Below are 23,111 nucleotides of genomic sequence, written 5' to 3' on the forward strand. Positions count from 1 at the left end.
CTTGTTTAAAGAAGACGTGTCCGGCCCATGGGGACATTAACGTGTGTTGTCGGGCCTTACAAATAAATTATATTTAGATTTGATTATCAATAATGTAGGATATCTGGAACACACAAACACACAATTTTTTTAATCACATGCCATGAAACTCGGGGACCTGGCTGAATTTAAGACTGCACAAATCATGTTTTAAAGCACGAAACAATTCACTCCCGGGTAACATCCAAAAGATTCTGTGATTTTTAGACTCTTTTTATATCACAGACAGTACTGCAAATCTGGTATGTCATAAATGTATATGTAGAAGGGTGGATTATCCATACTTGGTGAGGGTGCTATTCTACTGGCACCGGATATAGGCACCCGGCAGAGCTAAGTCCAGCCGGGTCCCCGACTGCAGTGTTGAGGTACTAGGCTTAAGGTTAGCAAAGGTGACCTATAGGGCCTTAGGATTGACTGACCTAGGACTGGTGTACTGGTCCTTCCCGCCTCTTAAGGGCAATACTCAGTAACCTCTAATCACCCACGCTCCCCTAGTACGCTCCACACCCCCTCACACCCGGTGGAAGTAGTGGTTGGTGTAATTCTCCCCAAAGCCGTACCATACCTTTCTCTGTGGAGAGACCTGAAATTAACACCTACGTTGTGGCCGCAAACACAATGGCCCTTTCACTCCCTTGAGAGCCTGAGCAAATAAAAGGCTGTATTCCAGAGACCAGGAGAAAGCACGGGTTGTCCCTTTAATGAACACGCGTGCCTAGCAAAGTTCGCCGCCACGGCGCTTACTAACAATGTCAAGTTCACGCTAAACAGTCTAGCCGTGGCTGGCTTTAGCACGCATGTATCATGAAGTCGGTGCTTCTCCGGCGATAAAAGGGGTATCTGTAGACCAGGGGTGGGCAATTATTTTTCCCATGGGGGCCGAATGAGCAACTGAAAATATGTTGGGGGGCCGGGCCAAAATTCCAAACTCAATTATGCATAATATACATTTTATTTCTATATAAAAAGCAGTAAATGGCATTGTTTTGACCCCTGGTAAGAGTGTATGTTATTATTTGGCAATTAAAAGGTGAGGTTAGCTTTAAAAAATATCATTTATTCAAATAGAATTTATTTCCAAAATGATAAACAAAATGTGAAACATTAATAACAAAGGGCATTTTGAGTTTCATATACTATTGAAACAAGGATTTTCTTAGCTTTCTAAAGACATCACATCATCTTATAGCAAAAATAAACAAGACATGTCACTGAACTGTGTAAAGAAAAGTGTCCCAGTTTTGTAGCCTTTTTTACTTTACATGCCTATATTAAACATTTAATGTTTTCAGAACTGTGCAAAAAAAAGAAAAAGAAATATCAAGTGTCCCATTTCACTTGTTATATTTCCACATTTTAGTGTTCTTCAGTTCTTTTTTTTCATTCAGTGTGAGAAATCCAGTCTCTGTTGAGCTTTAACAAGTCCATCAAAGTCAGGTTGCATGTCTGAGGTAGAGATGCGAAGCACAGCTGCCAGATGTTCATCAGTGAGAGAGGATCTGTACCTGGACTTGGTAAACGTCATGACTGAGAATGTCTGTTCACATATGTAGGTGGATCCAAAGAGAACCAACATCTTCTGAGCATGTCTCCTACGCGTATATTGTGCGTGTGAACGTTGACATGAAAAGAAAAAGTAAAAAAATAAATAAAAAAAAAAAACATTTTGCCCAGGTCTGCTGTAGACCATCACCTGGTTCACCCCGGCCGGGATGATGCGGGTAGTCAGTAGGTGCATCTGCTGGTCTGCTGGAAGCGTCCAGTAGAAGCCTTGGGTTGAAGCGTCCTCCTTTCACGGTTAGCTGGGTGCGCGACGAGCTAAGCTAACAGGCTAACTCACGATGACAGTGTTACCTAATAGCCTGTGCGGCTACCTGAGCTCACGACCTAGACTTCTAATTCGCAGAGTCTCCGTCGTCCTCTCACGTTGGTCGGTTGACCGTTCTCTTCGCCGGCGCGACGTCTCAATACTATACACTTTACACTACACATTTATACACTATACACGGCGTTACACTTAGTCACTGGGCCACTTTATTAGCCATTAGCTGGATGCTCGCGGGAGCTCGCTATGGCACACCTGCTCTCGTCGACGGTCAGCGCAGAGAGAGGGCGTGTTCCTTGCTTCTTCGTGTCTTCCACCTGTACACCGGACGTCGTTCTTCTGACCACCAGTCTGACTATCCCGCAGCACCCCCTAGTGTTCGTCCTGCCAAGGGAACATATCAGAAAGTCCTGTTGAATGTCTGTATTGATTGTGATATCTGTTCACAGACACATTCATGTGTCTACATATAGATGTAGCAGTACTGTCTATCTGTATGTCATGTATGTCATATATGTTATGATGATTTGAAAATGGGGGACCCTGATGTAAACAAGACGAAAGTCTTTCTCTGGTCTGCATCCCCTTAACAATTGTGTGTATTGAGGTGTACTGTACTGTACCCATTCTGCAATCTGTTAATAAAGTTTTCAATCACTTCAAGAAACAGGCTGTTCTTCAACAATGTATGTATATTTCAGTTCGCGCCCGCCCAGTGCAATACTCCAATTCAGCCATTGGGTGGGTGGCGCTGCTGAGCGGCCCTCACAGCGCGGCCCTCACAGCGCGGCCCTCACAGCACGGTCCTGAGAGAGCTGCTCGTCCATTGGAGGAAATTAGGCCCTTTTACTCGCCAAATGCGAGTATTATTTATGTTTGGCGAGTGATTCATGAAGAGCACTCGCCACACTGGCGAGTAGTAAACAAAACAAAAAAATCATTCTGCAATCTGCTGATTCGCTCACTGGCACAAGCCGAACTCTATTTATTTAATTTGTTTATTTGGACGGGACAATGCAAAATTTATGAACACTGTGGAGTGTAAAAATGGCCGGATTTAGCACGAGGCTAATTTCCATCCGTTGTCCCCAAACATAAAAACAGGACTCATAGAAACAGTAAGAAATGTACAAATACATAAAAACAGGACACATAAAAACAGTAAAAAAATGTACAAATACATAACAGCATGTCACATGTCACATGACTGGTTGGACTTCAGCCATTGTCCTCTAAAAGAAGCAAGGGTGGGGCTTTCCCTTATGGAAATGAGGAGACTGTTCCATGTTTGACTGTTAAAAAAGGCCGGATTTGTCTAAAATTAACTAAATTAAAATTAATTGTGCGTTTAACTTTTTTGACATGTTTCTTAAAGGATAGGTGACTCTGACTCCCCCCTTATGATTCCTCCCATTTGCGCCTCATAATAATCCATAACCAATGAACATCATCGTACAAATGCGCTCTAAACTCCTCCAATGAACACTAATTTTCTAAAAGATGCCGCCCATCTAGGGGAAGTGGACAGACCACTGCGTGCAGCCCTACAGACTCCTGTCAAGTCAAGTCAAGTCAAGTCAAGAGTTTTAATTGTCACGGCATACAGGTATACAATGAAATGCGGGTGGTCTTGCCCGCAACGATGTGCAATACAGTGGTACATATAATAGAATCAAAAGAAGAAACAACATTGTGCAGTAACAGGTAGCAGGTAACATGGAGTGACATCTCGGTATCTGTACATAGTTATTTACAGCGCATGTGTGACATGCTAGTTAGCTTTGGTAGTGCAATACACTGTTCCTGTTATTCTAATTTAAAGTGTCCTTTCCTTTGGCCATAAGTGTGCGTGTGTGCGACATGAGTGTGTGCCCGCTCATGTTAAAGTGTTAAGTGGCTGCTCGTGTGTGAGCGTGCACAGTGTGCGTGTCGTGTGTGTGTTCATGTGTGCTTGTGTGTGGACAGTTCAATGTTCTGAGCACTCAATGTACATTGTTCATGGCTCTGATGGCCTGGGGGAAGAAGCTGAGCCTAAGCCACTCTGTCCTAGTAGCTGGGATTTGCAGGCGTCTGCCTGACCTCAGCAGCTGAAACAGGCTGTTATTGGGGTGGTGAGGGTCTTTCATTATCCTGCAGGCTCTGGATTTGCACCTCTTGTTGTATAGAACCTGCAGGGGGGGTAGTGCAATACCCGTGGTACGCTCGGCTGAGCGCACCACTTTCTGTAGGGCCTTCTTGTCCTGTGCCGTGCTGTTTCCATACCAGGCAGTGATGTTTCCGGTCAGGATGCTCTCTACAGCTCCTGAGTAGAAGGACTGGAGTATCTTCCCCGATACTCTGAACTTCCTTAACTGTCTCAGGTGGTAGAGACGCTGTTTCGCCTTCTTTACTACTGTGCCTATGTGTGTTGACCATGTCAGGTCCTCTGAGATGTGGACCCCCAGGTACTTGAAGCTGCTCACCCTGTCCACGGTAGCCCCGTTTATCATCAGTGGTGTGTGTGTCTCCTGCTGTCCTCTCCTATAATCCACGATCAGTTCCTTGGTTTTGCCAATGTTCAGGAGCAGGCTGTTGTCCTGGCACCAGCGTTCCAGTACCTCAACCTCCTCCCGGTAGGCCTTCTCGTCGTTGTCCGAGATCAGCCCCACCACCACCGTGTCATCTGCGAACTTCACTATGGAGTTGGAGCTGAACTTGGCCACGCAGTCGTGTGTGTAGAGTGAGTACAGCAGGGGGCTCAGAACACAGCCCTGTGGGGACCCGATGCTCAGGGTGATGGTGTTGGAGGTCTGACCCCCCACCCTGACCGCCTGGGGTCTTTCGCTCAGAAAGTCCAGTACCCAGGCGCTCAGGGCGGAGCTCAGACCTAGCTCGATCAGCTTGTCCACCAGTCTGGTGGGGACTATGGTGTTGAACGCTGAGCTGTAGTCAATGAACAACAGTCTCACATAGCCCCCCTTCTGACGGTCAAGGTGCGAGAGGGTGCTGTGCAGTACCTGGGAGACCGCGTCGTCGGTGGACCTGTTTGTCCTGTATGCAAATTGCATAGGGTCCATATCACTGGGGAGGGAGGCACAAATGTGGTCCTTGACCAGCCTCTCGAAACATTTCATGACCACAGAGGTGAGTGCCACCGGTCTGTAGTCATTTGGACATGCTGGGGAGGGTTTCTTCGGCACAGGGATGATGGTAGACCTCTTGAAGCAGGCAGGGACCACTGACTCCGCCAGTGATTGATTAAATATGGCGGTGAACACAGGGGCCAGCTGGTTGGCACAGGTCTTGAGTATACGTCCTGTTATGCCATCTGGGCCAGCAGCCTTCCTGGTGTTCACCTGCATAAATGCTCTTCTCACACTGTGTTCTGACAACGAGAGAGCGTCCCCCCCCCCTCGCGGTTTCCCCCCCCCCTCCACAACAGCCGACGCGCCAGTGACGTCACTAGCCGGAGAGCCAGCAGCGCCACTGTCTACACCAAACCGAGCGTAGAAGGTGTTGAGCTTGTCCGCGAGGGAGGCGTCGTCGCTCCCCATTGAGGGGGCGCTGACTTTATAGTCAGTTATTGACTTCAGTCCCTGCCATAATCCTCTTGTGTCGTTTTGTGCCATTTGTGTCTCCAGTTTGTCAGCATATGTCCTCTTAGCAAGTTTGACAGCTTTGCGTAGAGTATAGACTGAAGCCTTATACTCCTCCATGTTTCCTGACTCTCTACCCAGGTTGTAGGCGGTGGTACGAGAGTTCAGAGCTGCTCTAATAGTGCTATCGATGTTGTCACCGGCTTGACAACGTAGACAAACTTAGACAAAAACACATTGTGGATGAAAATAATTGCATGTCGAGTCGTCGCTTTCGGATATCAGTGCGGTCTGACATGGGGGCGAACAACAGCACGCGACGCGTCTCCTTCGAGTCGGAGAATGACAAGTGGGCGTGAAGCTAACCCAGCATTAGCCGGCTAGCAACCTAGCATGTAACAAGCTACCATAACGCGCGTTCAACATAGTGGACGACTAACTGAGCGGCTTTGCTTAAATGCAGCCGAGTGACATTTTATTATTACCGAATTATTACCGGGTTTCCCCCCATATCACCACTCGCCCATATGCCCATCACAACGGTGATGTTGTCATACTTGTCATTCAGAATACACCTGCTGAACCCCTAGCGTTGACATGAGATTCGATTCCAATGTATTGTCATCATACAGCACAAGTACAGTACAACCAGAATACGTTTGGCATCCAACCAGAGTGCAAATGTAACAAGTCAAGTTCAAGTTGTTTTATTTAGCTATTACATTACAGTGAAATGCTTGGTTCTTTCACTGCCCAGCCCAACTTTCCCGGCCCAACCCAGTCCAGCCCAGCATCTTTCACTGCCCAGTTCAGCCCAACCCAGTCCAGAATAGTTCCCTCTTTCATGTTAATATGTGATATCCTAATATTTTGAAGAGCAGAGACGGTGTGATTAATATATGTTTTATGCTAATATTGTGAAGAGTATTGACACGTATTAATGTTTTATGGTAATAAATATTTTAAATAGTAGAGACTTTCAATCATAGTAATAATCACACCGTACGGTGTGATTATTACTATGATTGAAAATCTATTTAGACGAAGACATACAAAGAAGTAATCACAATTAGCGATTTATTTGTGGCTGGTAAAAAATCTGTTTGGCTGGTAAAAAATCATATACTCGCCAGTTGGCTGGTAAGCCAAAAAGTTCGTTTCCTCCCCTGGCTTCTCCACAGGAGGGGGAGGGAGCAGCACCACGATGGCCCTCTAGTGGTGCACAGAGGAAGGGGAGGGAGCAGCGCCTTGACGGCCCTCTAGTGGTGCACAGAGGAGGGGGAGGGAGCAGCGCCTTGACGGCCCTCTAGTGGTGCACAGAGGAGGGGGAGGGAGCAGCACCACGATGGCCCTCTAGTGGTGCACAGAGGAAGGGGAGGGAGCAGCGCCTTGACGGCCCTCTAGTGGTGCACAGAGGAGGGGGAGGGAGCAGCGCCTTGATGGCCCTCTAGTGGTGCACAGAGGAGGGGGAGGGAGCAGCACCTTGATGGCCCTCTAGTGGTGCACAGAGGAGGGGGAGGGAGCAGCACCACGATGGCCCTCTAGTGGTGCACAGAGGAGGGGGAGGGAGCAGCGCCTTGATGGCCCTCTAGTGGTGCACAGAGGAGGGGGAGGGAGCAGCACCTTGATGGCCCTCTAGTGGTGCACAGAGGAGGGGGAGGGAGCAGCACCTTGATGGCCCTCTAGTGGTGCACAGAGGAGGGGGAGGGAGCAGCACCTTGATGGCCCTCTAGTGGTGCACAGAGGGGGGGGAGGGAGCAGCACCACGATGGCCCTCTAGTGGTGCACAGAGGAGGGGGAGGGAGCAGCACCTTGATGGCCCTCTAGTGGTGCACAGAGGAGGGGGAGGGAGCAGCGCCTTGATGGCCCTCTAGTGGTGCACAGAGGAGGGGGAGGGAGCAGCGCCATGATGGCCCTCTAGTGGTGCACAGAGGATGGATGAATGAATGAATGAAAACTTTATTTAACAGATTGCAGAATGGGTACAATACAGTACGGCTCAATACACACAATTGTTAAGGGGATGCAGACCTGAGAAAGACGTTTGTCTTGTTTCCATCAGGGTCCCCCATTTTCAATTCATATAGACATTTATGACATACACAACATACATGACATTTATGGCATAGGGACATATAGGTATTTAGTACTGATACATTTGTGACATAAACGGTATTCAAATATACAGTACTGTTACCCCTAGATCCTGACAGAGTATATACATATGATGGGGAGGGGACTTTACATTAGGAGGGGGTGGGTGGGTGGGAGAGAAATATACATACAGCGGGGAGGGAATATATACATGCGGTGGGGAGGAGACTGTCTATTAGGAGGTGGTGGGGGTTTTGGGCATTTACGGTGGCCAGTTTCGAATTGCAGCCTCCCGTAGGTGCTCTTTACGAGCGGTTTTGAATGTGGGTAGGGATTCACATTCCTTTACAGCTTTGGGTAGGGCGTTCCACATTGATGTGGCATAATTGCTAAACGTGTTTAGTCCCTTGTTTGAGCCGAATCTGGGTTTAACATGATTTGTTGAGCTCCCTCTAGTGTTGTGGTCGTGGTATTCACTGACCTTTGGGAAGTATTTTGACATGTACATGGGTACCTTAGTGGTGTAGTGTATCTTGTAGACCAGGCCCATTGCAAGTTGCTGTACTCTGTCATCTACTCTAAGCCATCATAGGTAGTCAAAATGGGCAGGGGTGAGGTGGGTTCTAGGAGTAAGGTCAAGCAGTAGTCTGACCAGTTTGTTTTGAGATGTTTGTAATCTTGTTTTTAGTGCCTTTGAGGTGCTTTGGTACCATGAGGTGCAAGCAAAGTCGTAGTACCCTTGAATGAGTGCTCCTGCCAGAGTCTTCAGGGTATTCTTGTTTACCAGAGAGGAGATCCGGTACAAGAATCTAGTTCGTTGGTTGACTTTTTTTATTACCTTGGAGCAGCGCCATGATGAGATGGGACGGAAAAGGCTTGTTTACTCGTATGTTTCTCCACTGCTAATCCTCCCCAATCCCTCTTGTCATCAGCTCTGCCTGTCTGAGACTGGCATCCCTCAGCAGCAGAGATCAATGAGATCGCCCGCTCCATCCTCTCTGCTTTCCCCCCGACCGGAGTGCTGCCTCCTCCATCCCCTCTGCACTCCCCCCGGTCAGAGCGCCCGCTCCATCCCCTCTGCACTCCCCCCGGTCAGAGCGCCCGCTCCATCCCCTCTGCACTCCCCCCCGGTCAGAGCGCCCACTCCGTCCCCTCTGCACTCCCCCCGGTCAGAGCGCCCGCTCCATCCCCTCTGCACTCCCCCCGGTCAGAGCGCCCGCTCCATCCTCTCTGCACTCCCCCCGGTCAGAGCGCCCGCTCCATCCCCTCTGCACTCCCCCCGGTCAGAGCGCCCGCTCCATCCTCTCTGCACTCCCCCCGGTCAGAGCGCCCGCTCCATCCTCTCTGCACTCCCCCCTCGCAGCTTCCTAATCCTCCATTATAGAGAGGTGTATAGTCTGACGTCACTTTAGTTTTGCGCGCGGTCCACCGGTATAGGGATTTATCATTGGGAAAATGTATTATCGGCTATTGTAATAATTCTGCCTCATGAACATTGGCAAGCTTTCCATTTTTGCACAAAAGGAGTTCCCTTCTATCACTAACATTATTGTTTAAGCATTTTTGGTTGAAATAAAACTATACGCAATTATTTTACGATTAATTGCGAATTGTTTCATGTTGAGCTATAGATTGTCGATGAATACACACAGAAAGGTACACCATGCCAATGTTCATGCTTTATTTGTTTTAAACAAGACGATTTTTTAAATGTGTCCATTAGAAATACATTGCAATTTCAAGCGAGGTGGAAAGACTGGAGAGGGATAGCCGGGGAGAGGCGTCGTAAGACTCACAAGCAGGTCCCGATCTGTGGACGATTAATCGCTCAATTCCCATGTGGCGCTTATTTGCAGAGACATTTACATTAACATTTTACATTACAGAGAGTCTGTGGAATGGTTATTATTACCGACATAAAAGTGTGGTATTTTTGCGTCGATATGAGTGACATTTAAGGTGTCGTGCAGATGTTGGTTCAGCTTTGATCTAATGTGTCGCTCTTGCTTCACTCAATCCTATAAGTGATTTCAGTTGAAGAGACAGAGAGGAGTTTTTTGTGTCATATTTCAATATTGATCTCAATCCAGTCACTGATCAGGTTGCAAGGTTTGATATGTCTGCACTGTGGTTTGAAGTTATACATTTCACGATTAATGTGGGGCTCAGATGTCTCAAGTCCTGTATGAATATCCAGCTCACTGATGCTTACGCCCGGGGGGAGATTGATTATGTTTACATGCTGGTTCTATCTGGATCTCTCCATGTCTACTCAGTCTGAATGAAGTAACCCAAGCATTTTGGATTAAATGTTTATATGATACGAGAAATATCTCACAATCACTTTCATTATAAATGTTGATACTAAGGTAGACTTGTTGACGTGGTTATTTATACAATCGCAACATATGTGTAGAATTCTCAACATTCATCTACAATATCATAGTCTTCCCTTTGAGAAACAACAGTGTTAGCGTGAAAGTTCGGCAACTGATCATTCTGGCAATGGACTTATTTGTTTAACGGTAATTATACCAAAGTATCACAATCAAATTCACAACGATATATGATATTATATTAAAATATTATTATATTATGTTGAAAATTCGACATGTTTGGGGCTTTAATGTGGAATAAGTACAGTCTCAGTAAAACAATGTTGACACGATGATTGACATAATGGAGGGCGGGGCCCTTAGCACAGTCCCTGGTCTGCCTAGTGAGCAGGACCGGCCCTGCATCTGTCCCATCGAGTATCTGTCTATCCTAAAGCGTGTTTGTTTCGTCTCCCTCTGTGTCCCTCCCTCTCTCTTCCTCCAGTCGTCCCCGGAATCCCACTAGGATCTTCACTTCCCTGTTGGAGAGCGACTCCACCCCCCCACACACAGCAGCCATGGCAGAGGACGCTGACATGCGCAACGAGCTGTCGGACATGCAGCAGCGCGCCGACCAGCTGGCTGACGAGGTGAGAACAGCGTGTTCCCCGGACCGCCTCGCCATGAGACGTGTGGCACTGCAACCACAAATAAAGCATGCATGTACACACACACACACACACACACACACACACACACACACACACACACACACACACAGTGTATGTAATCACAGAGACATATACTTTGGCACACACACACACACGCACACATGAGATATACAGGGATGTTAGAAAGGACAGCACTCTAAATCATGGCGTGCTACAATAAAACGAGAGGATAAACTAGACATACTGACACTGATAGCCCTTTTACACCAGCCAGGCTCCGTGCTGGAGCCGGTTCCCGAACGTAATCTCGCACCGTCCGGCGCGTTCAGACCGGGATTAATTGGTTCAGAACGTGACAAATCGGTGCTCAGCTGGCACCCGAAAATAGTTGGTTTTTCCTCGCGAACCGTGACATCATCAGTGGGCGTGTCATATTCCTTGTATACTTGTATGCCGTGACAAATAAAACTCTTGACTTGACTTCCAGGCTGTGAAGACGGGGAAAGTAGAGAGTCGGCATTGCACTCAACCGATTCATTCAACAGGAAGCGATTTGCGAGTACAATACACCATCCAACCAGAGTGGATAAAGAAATGCTCCAGAAATGAATATGTGTAGGGAAAGGCTTAACAAGTCAGCGCGAGAGCGCACACACAAAAGCACACACGCACACACCATGATATCTGATTTATTAATGCCAAATAATGGACGACGACCGCAATTAGCACTTGAAAAGTGTAAATGATGGATTAGTCAGCAGTAATTCATGATGGCCTGTTTAGCTCAGCTGGTTAGTTCGCTGCCTGTGGAGCGAAAGGTCTTGAGTTCAAATCACTTGCTTACTTATTTTTTTTCTGTAACGTTAATTAATTTATCCACTATTCCTTTATTGATCCCCTTGGGGAAATTCAGGCATCATAGCAGCATGGGGGATGGGGGGTACAGGTAGTAAAAACAACACAAGCAGTGTAAACAAATAAGTCAATATAATTACTATCTAACCAACTGAAATATACAGTATTCACAGTATCACAGTATTCACATAAGGTGCAGTATGCATAAGGTGGTGTTATTGTCCTTTTTGGGACACCAGAGTGGATAAATTATTTAACGATACAAAAAAAAGAAAAGTAAGCAAGAGATTCAAACAGGGGACCTTTCGCTCCACAGGCAGTGAACTAACCAGGCCATCATGAATTACTATTGACTAATCCATCATTTACACTTTTCAAGTGCCAATTGCGGTCGTCCATTATTTGGCATTGATAAATCAGATATCATGCCATTATGTCATGTTCTACAGTAGGACTTATACAGTAGTAATGTGATGTTATGCATACACATGTAAATGATGTTCATTAATTTGCATTGTCCTTAATAAACAAATCTTACTAGTACAGTTATGATTCAAGTCATTCGAATAATAGAAGCATACTTTGCTGGAACGATTAATTTCAAACGTATACAGCGTGTGTGTGCGCTCTCGCTTGAGGCTCGCTCTCCACGCATTCGTTTTACCTGAGTCACGCCCCCATTGATGACGGAGACGGTGGAATGTTGGTTCTGCTTAAATGGGTGTAAACGCGGGCCGGTTCGCCAGAGGGCACCAGAGTTCAGAGGGTTGAGAACGGAGCTGGAGCTTGAACCGGGGCACGGCCTGGAACAGGATGGATGCCAAAGCTGCAGGTCAAGTCAATTCTATGCATATGGCACCTTAACTCAGAGAACCTGAAGTGATTTGCAACCAAAGGCAAACAAAGCAAGTGTATTCTTAGAGAAACGGTACAGAAACGTCATCTCGTCTGCTGTGATCCAGCTAAATCAGCATGTAAAATGGATGTCCCGGTTTGCTGTTATTGTTGTTACATAACTACGGTACCATAGATAGCGTAGAAGCACACTGTTTCATAGCAGACTGGCTCATGCTAACTAAACTAAATAGTCATTAGTGTTATAGTCAACAAAACCTTTTTATTTTTTTAAGTAAGTAAAATTCACACATGTATATTTGCTCTTTGGTAAACAAGTATACAGTTTAACATGGTTGTTCTGCATCATTGTAATCATTGCAAGTAGAGCAATTTGTCGAAACCACTGAATATTAGAACCACATTTAACCACTATTGGATTAGAATGTCTGTTAGCCTGGGACAGCCCTAATGTTTAGCCTGGCTGGGTGGTCATTAAAGATAATTGAATTGAATTGAATTTAGGCTGCTGTTACGGTTGGAACGCTTTGAAGGCATGATGTGGTGTGGAACCCAATTTGCAGTATAGGCCGAGGATAGGATAGATAGGAGACGGTAGGCGTCGGTTGCTTCTTTCAGGATAACGTGCACTTTATTGACACACAGAATATAATATAAACACAACACTAAGAGAGTACTCACGATGGTGAACAACAAACAAAAGTAATGATCCAGCAAAGGACAGCTGGATCGACAACACTTATATATCAGGACTAATTAGAGACAAGAGGATGATTAGTGAAATGACACACAGCTGGGTAATGACTACACATGAAACGTAACAGGGGAAATATACAGAAACATGACAACACCAAACAGCACATAGATACAGACACAAGGAGACAAAACAAAATTAGACAATGGGGCCGAGTAAGGACAACAGATGAACACACAACAGATTGGTGATGACAGACAGGACATTAATAAATAAAAGACAACAAAGATGAATGCACTGAACTAGTCCCCCTGGTGGTTGAGAGACATAGTTCAGGCGTGGGAATTGTCCATGGACAGATGAGGGTTGTGGGAATTGTCCATGGACAGATGAGGGTTGTGACGCAGGACCGGGGGAACCCTTACAGGCTGCCCATGGAGGCTTTATAATATAATATAATATATTGGCTTCTGCCCCGGGCAAATGGCCATTTGCTACTGCACTTATACGCATGAACACATTCATTTGTGTGTGTGTCTGTGTGTCTGTGTGTTTGCGTGCGTGCGTGCATACGCGTACTGTATGTACATATCCCGGGCAGCCAGAGATAAGACAGAAAGTCTCTTGGCCCAGAGCTGATCAGCCCAACCCAGCCAGAATCCCCTCCCAGTCTCCCATATGACTCACCACACATAGCTGAGCAGAATATTAAACACACACAGACGTGCAAGGCACAAAATGGTGGCATCAGACACGCACAGTTTCCTCTGTGCAGTGCTGGCTTATAGATCAGAAGTCAGAAACAGCAAAGGGTGGGGTCGGGGGTGGGGGGTATGAGTCACATAAGGGCATTTTCACATTGAAGCTCAGTTTAACTGTGAGGGAGACACTGGTGGAATATAATTGTGATCCCTGGACATCAGAGCGAGGGAGGAGGAAGGAGAGGAAAAAGGGATGGAAGAGGAGGAGGGTGGGGAGAATGAAGGAGGAATTGGACTGAGAGAGAAGGAAAGGACAGAGGCCTAAGGGATGACACAAGATGGATTGGTGAAGGAGAGAATGACGGAAGGGAGGAATGGGAGGAGCAGGAGGAAGAGAGCGGTGGCAACAGACGGAGGTCTGGAGGGGAAGCCACGTCCCTGACCTCCCACTGTGTGGCGGCTATAGCCAGCAAGCTGAGCTGAGCTCCATGTCTCTGTGCTTAATGCACCAAGGGGGGGGATTGGAACATGCAACCTTCTAGGGATACATTTTCTATTCATCTGTCCCTGAGATGGACCAAGAACAGAACATTCAAGTCAAGTCAAGTCAAGTCAAGTCAAGAGTTTTAATTGTCACGGCATACAGGTATACAATGAAATGCGGGTGGTCTTGCCCGCAACGATGTGCAATACAGTGGTACATATAATAGAATCAAAAGAAGAAACAACATTGTGCAGTAACAGATAGCAGGTAACATGGAGTGACATCTCGGTATCTGTACATAGTTATTTACAGCGCATGTGTGACATGCTAGTTATTCTGGGGTTAGAGAGAGAGACGAGAGGGAATGGTCAGAAAATGGGTTTACAGGCTGTCCTTGTTTTATACAGGCAGGGCACTTTCAAATGATGCGGATACGTTTAGTCAAATCAAATCAAGTGTGTTGTGTTTTCTTCTAACCCACGTTGGCCATTTTCTTTAAACAGATTCAGATGATGGCAAACTCTTAAGAGTAATCTGTCTGCTACTTTGGAGGAAATCCATCCCCCAAAAACATTATAAACAGCAAGACTTTGATTAGTGATGGGGTTTTCTTTGGAGTTGGTCCATTGATGGGTGAATTAGTGACTCAGATTTTGTAGGCTCATAGAATTTCTGCTGTTACATCCAAATTAGTTTCACTACCACACTACCAACGGGTTAACCCTTTCACTGTGACAATACAGAAGGTTAACCCTTTCACTGCCACACGACAAAGGGCTAACCCTTTCACTACCACACGACAGACGGTTAACCCTTTCACTGCCACACTATCGTCTGTAGTGTGGTAGTGAAAGGGTTAACCTTCTGCAGTGTGGTAGTGAAAGGGTTAAATGTGTATGGCCCTGAATCAGAAAATGTACTCATATCTCAGTAAAATCACCGTCTGTAGTGTGGTAGTGAAAGGGTTCACCTTCTGTAGTGTGGCAGTGAAAGGGTTAAAGCCAGTGCACGTCACATGTTGGTCCTTGTGTGTCATGGTCACTGTCCCAACTGACTCCACTAGGTTCAACATTACTTACACACACACACAACACTAAATATACTATGATCAGGCACAAACATTTGAGAAACAAACAAACAAACACATCAAAAATAGAATAAATTCAGCATTCAATATGGTTTATTGTTTAATCTGCATATATCCCTATTGTATTAGCTATCTTAGTCTATACACCCATATTACTACAATGGGATTCTCCAAACACTTCCTCTTGGGGTTGCACAACAGTATAGCAGAGAGAGACACACTTGCATGTATGTCTGTGTTTGGTGACTTGATCAGATACTCCCTGACTTCAGTTCTGTTGTTAACTTCATCTCTCCTTCTCCCCCCACAGTCACTGGAGAGCACCCGTCGTATGCTGCAGCTGGTGGAAGAGGTGAGGAACAACACCTTCTCATTCACACGCTCTGTACAATGTCTCCAATGTCTCCAATGTCCTCCAATGTCCTCCAATGTCCCCTGAAATCTGCTGCACCGACACAGATTAAAACACAGAGGAACAGTATGGACAATGCTTTCTAATTATGTACAGTACCATGACCGTTCTGGCACAGAGAGGACAATGCAAGGTCTCCGTTGTCTCTGGTCGTAGAACAGACGGGTCTTTATAGTACTGAAACAAGGACTATCCGTGAGTGAGTGAGTGAGTGAGTGAGTGAGTGAGTGAGTGAGTGAGTGAGTGAGTGAGTGACACTGACGTCAGTGACAAAGGCTGCAAGACACCAGAGCCTGTTCTTAATTTCACGTCTTCTCTAGCAATATGGCGCAACGCCATGTAACCCCACCCCTGTATCCCCTCACGATGCAGCTGTTCACATTATTTAAATTTCCCATTATTAATTAATCAATACTCATTGTAAGTTAATTTAAGTTGTTTAAGCGACTACACATGGGGATACGGAAGTGAGGAAACAACCGGATATCCTTCCTTTACTTTTGGAACAACTCTCATTCCAAGACCGTGGAAGAGATAGGATGTCCCAGAGAGACCAAATATTGGAAGTGATGATGGATGGATATTTAGTATTAATATAAATGGCTTGGACTTTTTATGCAGATGTTCAAAGGAAGTGCTGGCAAAATGTGCCAATGTTAGCCAAAAGGCTTATTTACTTAGAGGAAGGCTATAACTCCCTGGTTGTGAACAAAGCGTCACATAAAGGGGACATAATATGTTTGTTAGGTTTTTTTGCAAAGAAACTAGTCCAATCGAATCTATTTCTTCCCTTGTATTGAACACGTTTTTTTCAAATCTATTTTAAATTCATTATTTCCTTCTCTGCCTGTCTAAAAAAAACTAGGCAGTACTACATTAGGTAGGCAGTGTTCCTGGCTTTAAAAAGCACAGCTAATTAATTAATTAAAGCTAATTATATTGTTACATCACAAAGGGTAATCATTAATGTTTAGGCTTATTAATCTGAAGACTTCAAACCCTGGCCAAACGGTAAGAAGTATCTAGGTTATTTTTCCCCAGAGCCTGAATAACACTTCAGAATAACACTTCAGACTGACAAGTCCATACAAAGACTAGACAAAACCCATTCTCCATAATATGTCCCCTTTAAGTGGCTCAGGGGTCGATAGCGATTATCACATGATAATTATTATCATTATCATTATGATAAATAATGGGGCCCTCTCACTGCATTGCCAATACTTATTAAAGGTATGAGACACTATTCTTATACCTAATACTCATTATGTAATATTATCACCTTCAGAATTTGCTTTATACAGCTCTATATTTTATATAAGTAAGTCAGTAATATTGCTGGATTAGTGTACATTTGTCATACAAGTCTGATTGATGTTGTGGAGCAAGCAGAGGAACGGATGTCACTCCCTGTGTGAGCTGAGAGAGAGAAAGGGAGAAGGGGCAGAAGGGTGACAGGATGAAATGTGCCATTGGGCAGGTTGGCACTGGCAGATGGGCTGTGTGGAAAGTGAAGATAACCATGTTGTGGATCGGAGAAGCAGAGAGAGAGAGAGAGAGAGAGAGAGAGAGAGAGAGAGAGAGAGAGAGAGGAGAGAGAGAGAGAGAGAGAGAGAGAGAGAGAGAGAGAGAGAGAGACACACACACACACACACAGAGATAGAGTGAGGGAAAGAGAGAGAGAGACATAGAGAGAGAGAGAGAGAGAGAGAGAGAGAGAGAGAGAGAGAGGAGAGAGAGAGAGAGAGAGAGAGAGAGAGAGAGAGAGAGAGAGAGAGAGAGAGAGAGAGAGAGAGAGAGAGAGAGAGAGAGCGAGAGAGAGAGAGAGAGAGAGAGAGAGAGAGAGAGAGAGAGAGAGGGAGAGAGAGGGAGAGAGAGAAAGAGAATTAAAGAATGAAAGACAAACAGATTGACGAAGAAAGAAAAGAAAGAAAGAAGAAAGAAAGAAAGAAAGAAAGAAAGAAAGAAAGAAAGAAAGAAAGAAAGAAAGAAAGAAAGAAAGAAAGAAAGAAAGAAAGAAAGAAAGAAAGAAAGAAAGAAAGAAAGAAAGAAAGTCAGTCAGAGTATACAGTAGGATACCCTCAGACAGAGGTGTATCCTACTAGATAGGTGAGTGGGAGAGGGGAGGGAGACAATGCCACCAGATAGGTGAGTGGGAGAGGGGAGGGAGACAATGCCACCAGATAGGTGAGTGTGAGAGGGGAGGGAGACAATGCCACCAGATAGGTGAGTGTGAGAGGGGAGGGAGACAATGCCACCAGATAGGTGAGTGTGAGAGGGGAGGGAGACAATGCCACCAGATAGGTGAGTGGGAGAGGGGAGGGAGACAATGCCACCAGATAGGTGAGTGTGAGAGGGGATGGAGACAATGCCACCAGATAGGTGAGTGTGAGAGGGGATGGAGACAATGCCACCAGATAGGTGAGTGTGAGAGGGGAGGGAGACAATGCCACCAGATAGGTGAGTGGGAGAGGGGAGGGAGACAATGCCACCAGATAGGTGAGTGTGAGAGGGTAGGGAGACAATGCCACCAGATAGGTGAGTGTGAGAGGGTAGGGAGACAATGCCACCAGATAGGTGAGTGGGAGAGGGTAGGGAGACAATGCCACCAGATAGGTGAGTGTGAGAGGGTAGGGAGACAATGCCACCAGATAGGTGAGTGTGAGAGGGGAGGGAGACAATGCCACCAGATAGGTGAGTGGGAGAGGGGAGGGAGACAATGAAAGGGGGAGAATATAAGGGAGAGTGGAGGATGGAGGGGACAGCTGTAGGGGAGGTTCCGTACCGTAGCGGGCCGCACCTGTACTGCATATCTCAAGGTCATATCGATCATCGCTCAACATATCTGGGAGCACAGCACCCTCCTGCGACTACAGGCAAGAGAGAGGGAGAGAGGGAGGAGAGAGAGGGAGACAGAGGAGAGAGAGGGAGGATGAGAGAGGGAGGATGAGAGAGGGAGAGAGGGAGGAGGAGAGAGGGAGACAGAGGAGAGAGAGGGAGGATGAGAGAGGGAGAGAGGGAGGAGGAGAGAGGGAGACAGAGGAGAGAGAGGGAGGATGAGAGAGGGAGAGAGGGAGGAGGAGAGAGGGAGAGGAGGAGAGGGAGAGGGAGGGAGGAGAGAGAGGGAGAGAGGGAGGAGGAGAGAGGGAGAGGGGGAGGAGGAGAGAGGGAGAGGAGGAGAGGGAGAGGGAGGGAGGAGAGAGATGGAGAGAGGGAGGAGGAGAGAGGGAGAGAGGGAGGAGGAGAGAGGGAGAGGAGGAGAGGGAGAGGGAGGGAGGAGAGAGAGGGAGAGAGGGAGGAGGAGAGAGGGAGAGAGGGAGGAGGAGAGAGGGAGACAGAGGAGAGAGAGGGAGGATGAGAGAGGGAGAGAGGGAGGAGAGAGAGGGAGACAGAGGAGAGAGAGGGAGGATGAGAGAGGGAGAGAGGGAGGAGAGAGAGGGAGACAGAGGAGAGAGAGGGAGGATGAGAGAGGGAGAGAGGGAGGAGGAGAGAGGGAGAGGAGGAGAGGGGAGAGAGGGAGGAGATAGAGGGAGAGAGGGAGGAGGAGAGAGGGAGACAGAGGAGAGAGAGAGGGAGATGAGGAGAGGGAGAGAGGGAGGAGGAGAGAGGGAGAGGAGGAGAGGGAGAGGGAGGAGGAGAGAGAGGGAGACAGAGGAGAGAGAGGGAGGATGAGAGGGAGAGGGAGGGAGGAGAGAGAGGGAGACAGAGGAGAGAGAGAGGGAGAGAGGGAGAGAGGGAGGAGGAGAGAGGGAGAGGAGGAGAGGGAGAGGGAGGGAGGAGAGAGAGGGAGAGAGGGAGGAGGAGAGAGGGGAGAGAGGGAGGAGAGAGAGGGAGGAGGAGAGAGGGGGAGGAGGAGAGAGGGGGAGGAGGGAGGAGCGAGAGGGAGGAGGAAAGAGGGGGAGGAAAAGCAGAGAGGGGGAGGAGGAGAGAGAGGGAGAGAGGGAGGAGAGAGGGAGGAAGAGGAGAGAGAGAGAGAGGGAAGAGGGGGAGACCGACGAGAAGGAGATGGACAGATGGGCCAGCAACACCTCGGATTCCACAAACATAAAGATAGGAGGCGGCAGCAGCTTACCAAAATAGAAAATAACATGGTGGATAAAATGCGTCTATACTTTCCGTAGCCGCATTTCTGCAGGACGCTCTCTGATTGGCCGATGCCAGTTTCTACACTGGTTAGGCTTAGGCACTCTTTCGAAGTAGGTTAAGGTTAGAGTTTGTCTTAGAGCGTGACGGCAAGTTCTTTCGACGGTTAAGCTTAGGCACTCTTTCGAAGTTGGTTAAGGTTAGAGTTTGTCTTAGAGCATGGCGATAGAACGCCAGGTAGTTTGCAGGCTGTTCGACGCGGAAATGGGCAAAGACACAGCTCGTCACGCGATTGGGCAAACATGTCAGTGGCCAATCAGAGAGCGTCAGTCAGTGGCCAATCAGAGAGCATCCTGCAGAAATGCGGCTACGGAAAGTATAGACGCGGATAAAATGGAGAAGGAGTTGGAGTTAGTGGGAGAGAGAGAGAGAAAGAGAGAGAGCACGACTGAGGACCAATAGATAGAGAGAGAGAGTACAACAATTATGTTTCATAATTCTTAAGCACCATTTGCATTCGGTATGCTTACTTCATTATCTCACACTTCCCAAAACTCTTTACAGTTTTGCACACATTCATTTAGTTTGACACTTGACAGTTATTGAGAGTTAAAGGGTGTGCATATATCCTCCAGTGATGTCATCGAAAGACACTGCATGTTGTGTTCATCACAGCTCAATGTCACAATGCAGATGAAGGGAGGGTTTTGGAGGGATTGGTATTAAATCCATCCTATAGATCAGGGATTGGATTTTGAGAACCGCATAACTGTGATTATAATAAAAAATATTAATTCCTTTCAAGACGAGCCGAACAAAAACATTTATAAACTGCAAATTTGCAACACCATCTGCACATAACGGATATCCGTTTGTTTTGCATGAGGAAGCAGCATCGAGCCGAGCGCTAATACCCCCCCGCCAACCCCTCTCTCACCCTACTCCATTTCCTGTGGTTGTACGCTGCTTGATTATTCCGGAGGAATTTCCCCCAGGGAGACATTTGGACTACTTTGGGATTCCTTTCGGAATGAGGCATGCTAAATTACAGAATAATTTATCCACTACGGAGGTGCCTTATTGCTCCCCTCTCAGCCCCACGAACATCAATACCTTCTTCCCTCCAAAACTGCTGAGGAAGCAAGGGTTGGTGTGTGTGTGTGTGCTTGCTCATCTTATTTATGCCTATTCAGCCAAGGCCAGGTGCCACATCTTAGCTCTGCCATGTTGTATTTGTGTAGAAAGAGAGGAGATGGAGAGCCGGGGGGGGGGCAGGGTAACAGTAGCTCCGCTGGCCTCTCTCTTCACACACTCCTCTCCCGAGTGTGTCAACCTCGCCGTCGATATCTGTACCCGAGCCAGCCGATCGATGACTAATGGCTTCGGTGTTGGATGGCCCGTGCAGACTTAGAGGTTCAGTGGTCTCACTGGAGATTAGGGAGCTTGCTTCCCTCCCGATTAACTCAAGAATGTGTCACTTTTATTTAGTACCTCCTCGGATGAAGAACCCTATGACTCCGTTTGATGTTTTCAGAGGAACAAATGTTTTCAAACTTTATATTTTAAGAGTGTCGTGTTCATTCATAGTACATAGACAGTAGGTGGAGTACTGTCTTGTGTATATTCACACTACACAGCTTTGGAGTTTTGGATTGACAGCAAATACACTGTAATCAGGGGGTAAGGTAAGGGTAATCAGGGGGTAAGGTAAGGGTAATCCTGCCGTTGAGACTAGATCCTGTTATCTCAGTATATGAGGCATCACCTTCCTCAGAATACATTTCAAAAGACCTTCCAAATGCTGAGAGAGATTTTGCGTCTTTGTTCTCAGCGAGATACAAAAAGAAATGCAGCTGGACCTGAAGAAATAGATGGCATATTGGAACACAGTGTTACTAATAGCATCATTTGTTATTTGGTTTTCATTTTAACGAGAAACCTCCCCTTTAGTGTCGGCGTAAATACCCTTAACCCCACCGGGGGCTATTTGCCATGTTCCCCTGCTTAAGGGTTCAATGGTCAAATGACCTTTGACCCCTACACGTCAATACACTCACTCAATCACTACACAACTGACCCGCGTCCACTCGCCGGGGGAGTGAGGCATGCTAATTTGTCCCTTCATCGTCTGAAACATTAGGTCAAATCTAATATAATGTAGATATGGGCACTGTAGTGTGTTTGCAGTACCATAGCATGTGATTACGGTTGTGGGAGTGTTTATAAGCTCGATATGCTCACAACGTTGATTTGACCACATTTTATGATGGCTTTTTATGCAGTATTTCAGCTCAACCGTTATGTGATATTTTGTTGGCAATTCCAGTCGTTGCAAAGGTCAATGGTCATGAAAATACCAAACCGGTCACCCAGAGGTGCCCCCAGCGACATAGGAAATATTTAAATATTTTGATTCAATGGAAGTTATGCCCCAATGAGAGAATATATAAGAATGACTATTCTCATTTCACCTTCTCAGTTACAGAATTCTGAACTTAACCATATCTAAGAACAAAGGTCTTCACAGATAGGGGCCCCTGAGACAAAATCCCAGGGTCGGTGGCCTAATGTGTATCAATTGACCTATCTCAAGCCCTGCCCTCTTTTCTTGATCCACCAATCACAACTGTTGTCAATTTCCTTGACACACAAAAACGGATGTCCATGTTTCTCCTTACTGACCTCTCTTTCTCTTTCTCTTTCTTTTTCTCTTTCTCATCTTCCCTTCATTCCCCCCCTCTCTCTCCGTTCCTCATTCCCCCCCCTCTCTCCGTTCCTCTGGTGGTTATTTTGGGGAGTAGAGCAAAGATGCCGGCATCAGGACTCTGGTTATGTTGGACGAGCAGGGAGGTAAGTTGACTCAAGGAGGGGAGATGACAGAGGGGAAATAAAAATGCCTACATGGAGGTTTAGGAATTGATTTGAGACTGTGTATGCACAACACTACCCGTAGCGTGACAATTCTATAATCATAACAGCAAGAATTGATATAAAGTTATTTGAATGGCCTTCATGTCCCAGAAGTCATGGGGATACCATTCATTATTAGCAATACTGGAGTTTTGTCTAAGATTGTTCCTGCTATTCAAGAACATTTACAAGTGGATGGTTTGTTTCATGTCCAAATTGCATGTATTCATTAAGTGCAATTCCAAAATAATTATATCTTTCCCCTCCCGAATACTTCCTTCCAGTAATAATTTGCCAAATTTGAGTTCTTATTCAATGCATGCTATATTTTCATCTCCTTTGCTCAAGGGAGTGTGTTCACTTCAGAGGCTATTAGGAAGGTTATGTTGGTTTCCCTCGTTCCTTCGACTAAACTTTCTTTCTTTTGACTAAACTTTAAACCTTTTTTTCTCTCTTTCTTTCGACTAAACCTTTCTTTTTTGTTGGCTTTCATTTTCTTTTCAGTTCG

At 46.4% G+C, this 23,111-nt stretch overlaps 1 protein-coding gene across 1 annotated transcript in view; it reads left to right on the forward strand.

Annotated features, from left to right (window-relative positions):
* Nucleotides 1-10,429: 10,429 nt before the first annotated feature.
* LOC311228775 (synaptosomal-associated protein 25-A-like) overlaps nucleotides 10,430-23,111 on the forward strand; it is a gene marked incomplete at both ends in the record, with an annotated part of 22,652 nt that continues 9,970 nt past the window's right edge. The window contains 3 exon segments of the mRNA XM_084314714.1: nucleotides 10,430-10,501; nucleotides 15,509-15,550; nucleotides 22,495-22,543. Of these exon segments, the coding sequence (XP_084170840.1) occupies nucleotides 10,430-10,501; nucleotides 15,509-15,550; nucleotides 22,495-22,543 (163 nt within the window).

This window comes from Notolepis coatsorum, assembly GCF_963971535.1.
Source record: "Notolepis coatsorum genome assembly, chromosome: 5".
Lineage (NCBI taxonomy): Eukaryota > Metazoa > Chordata > Actinopteri > Aulopiformes > Paralepididae > Notolepis > Notolepis coatsorum.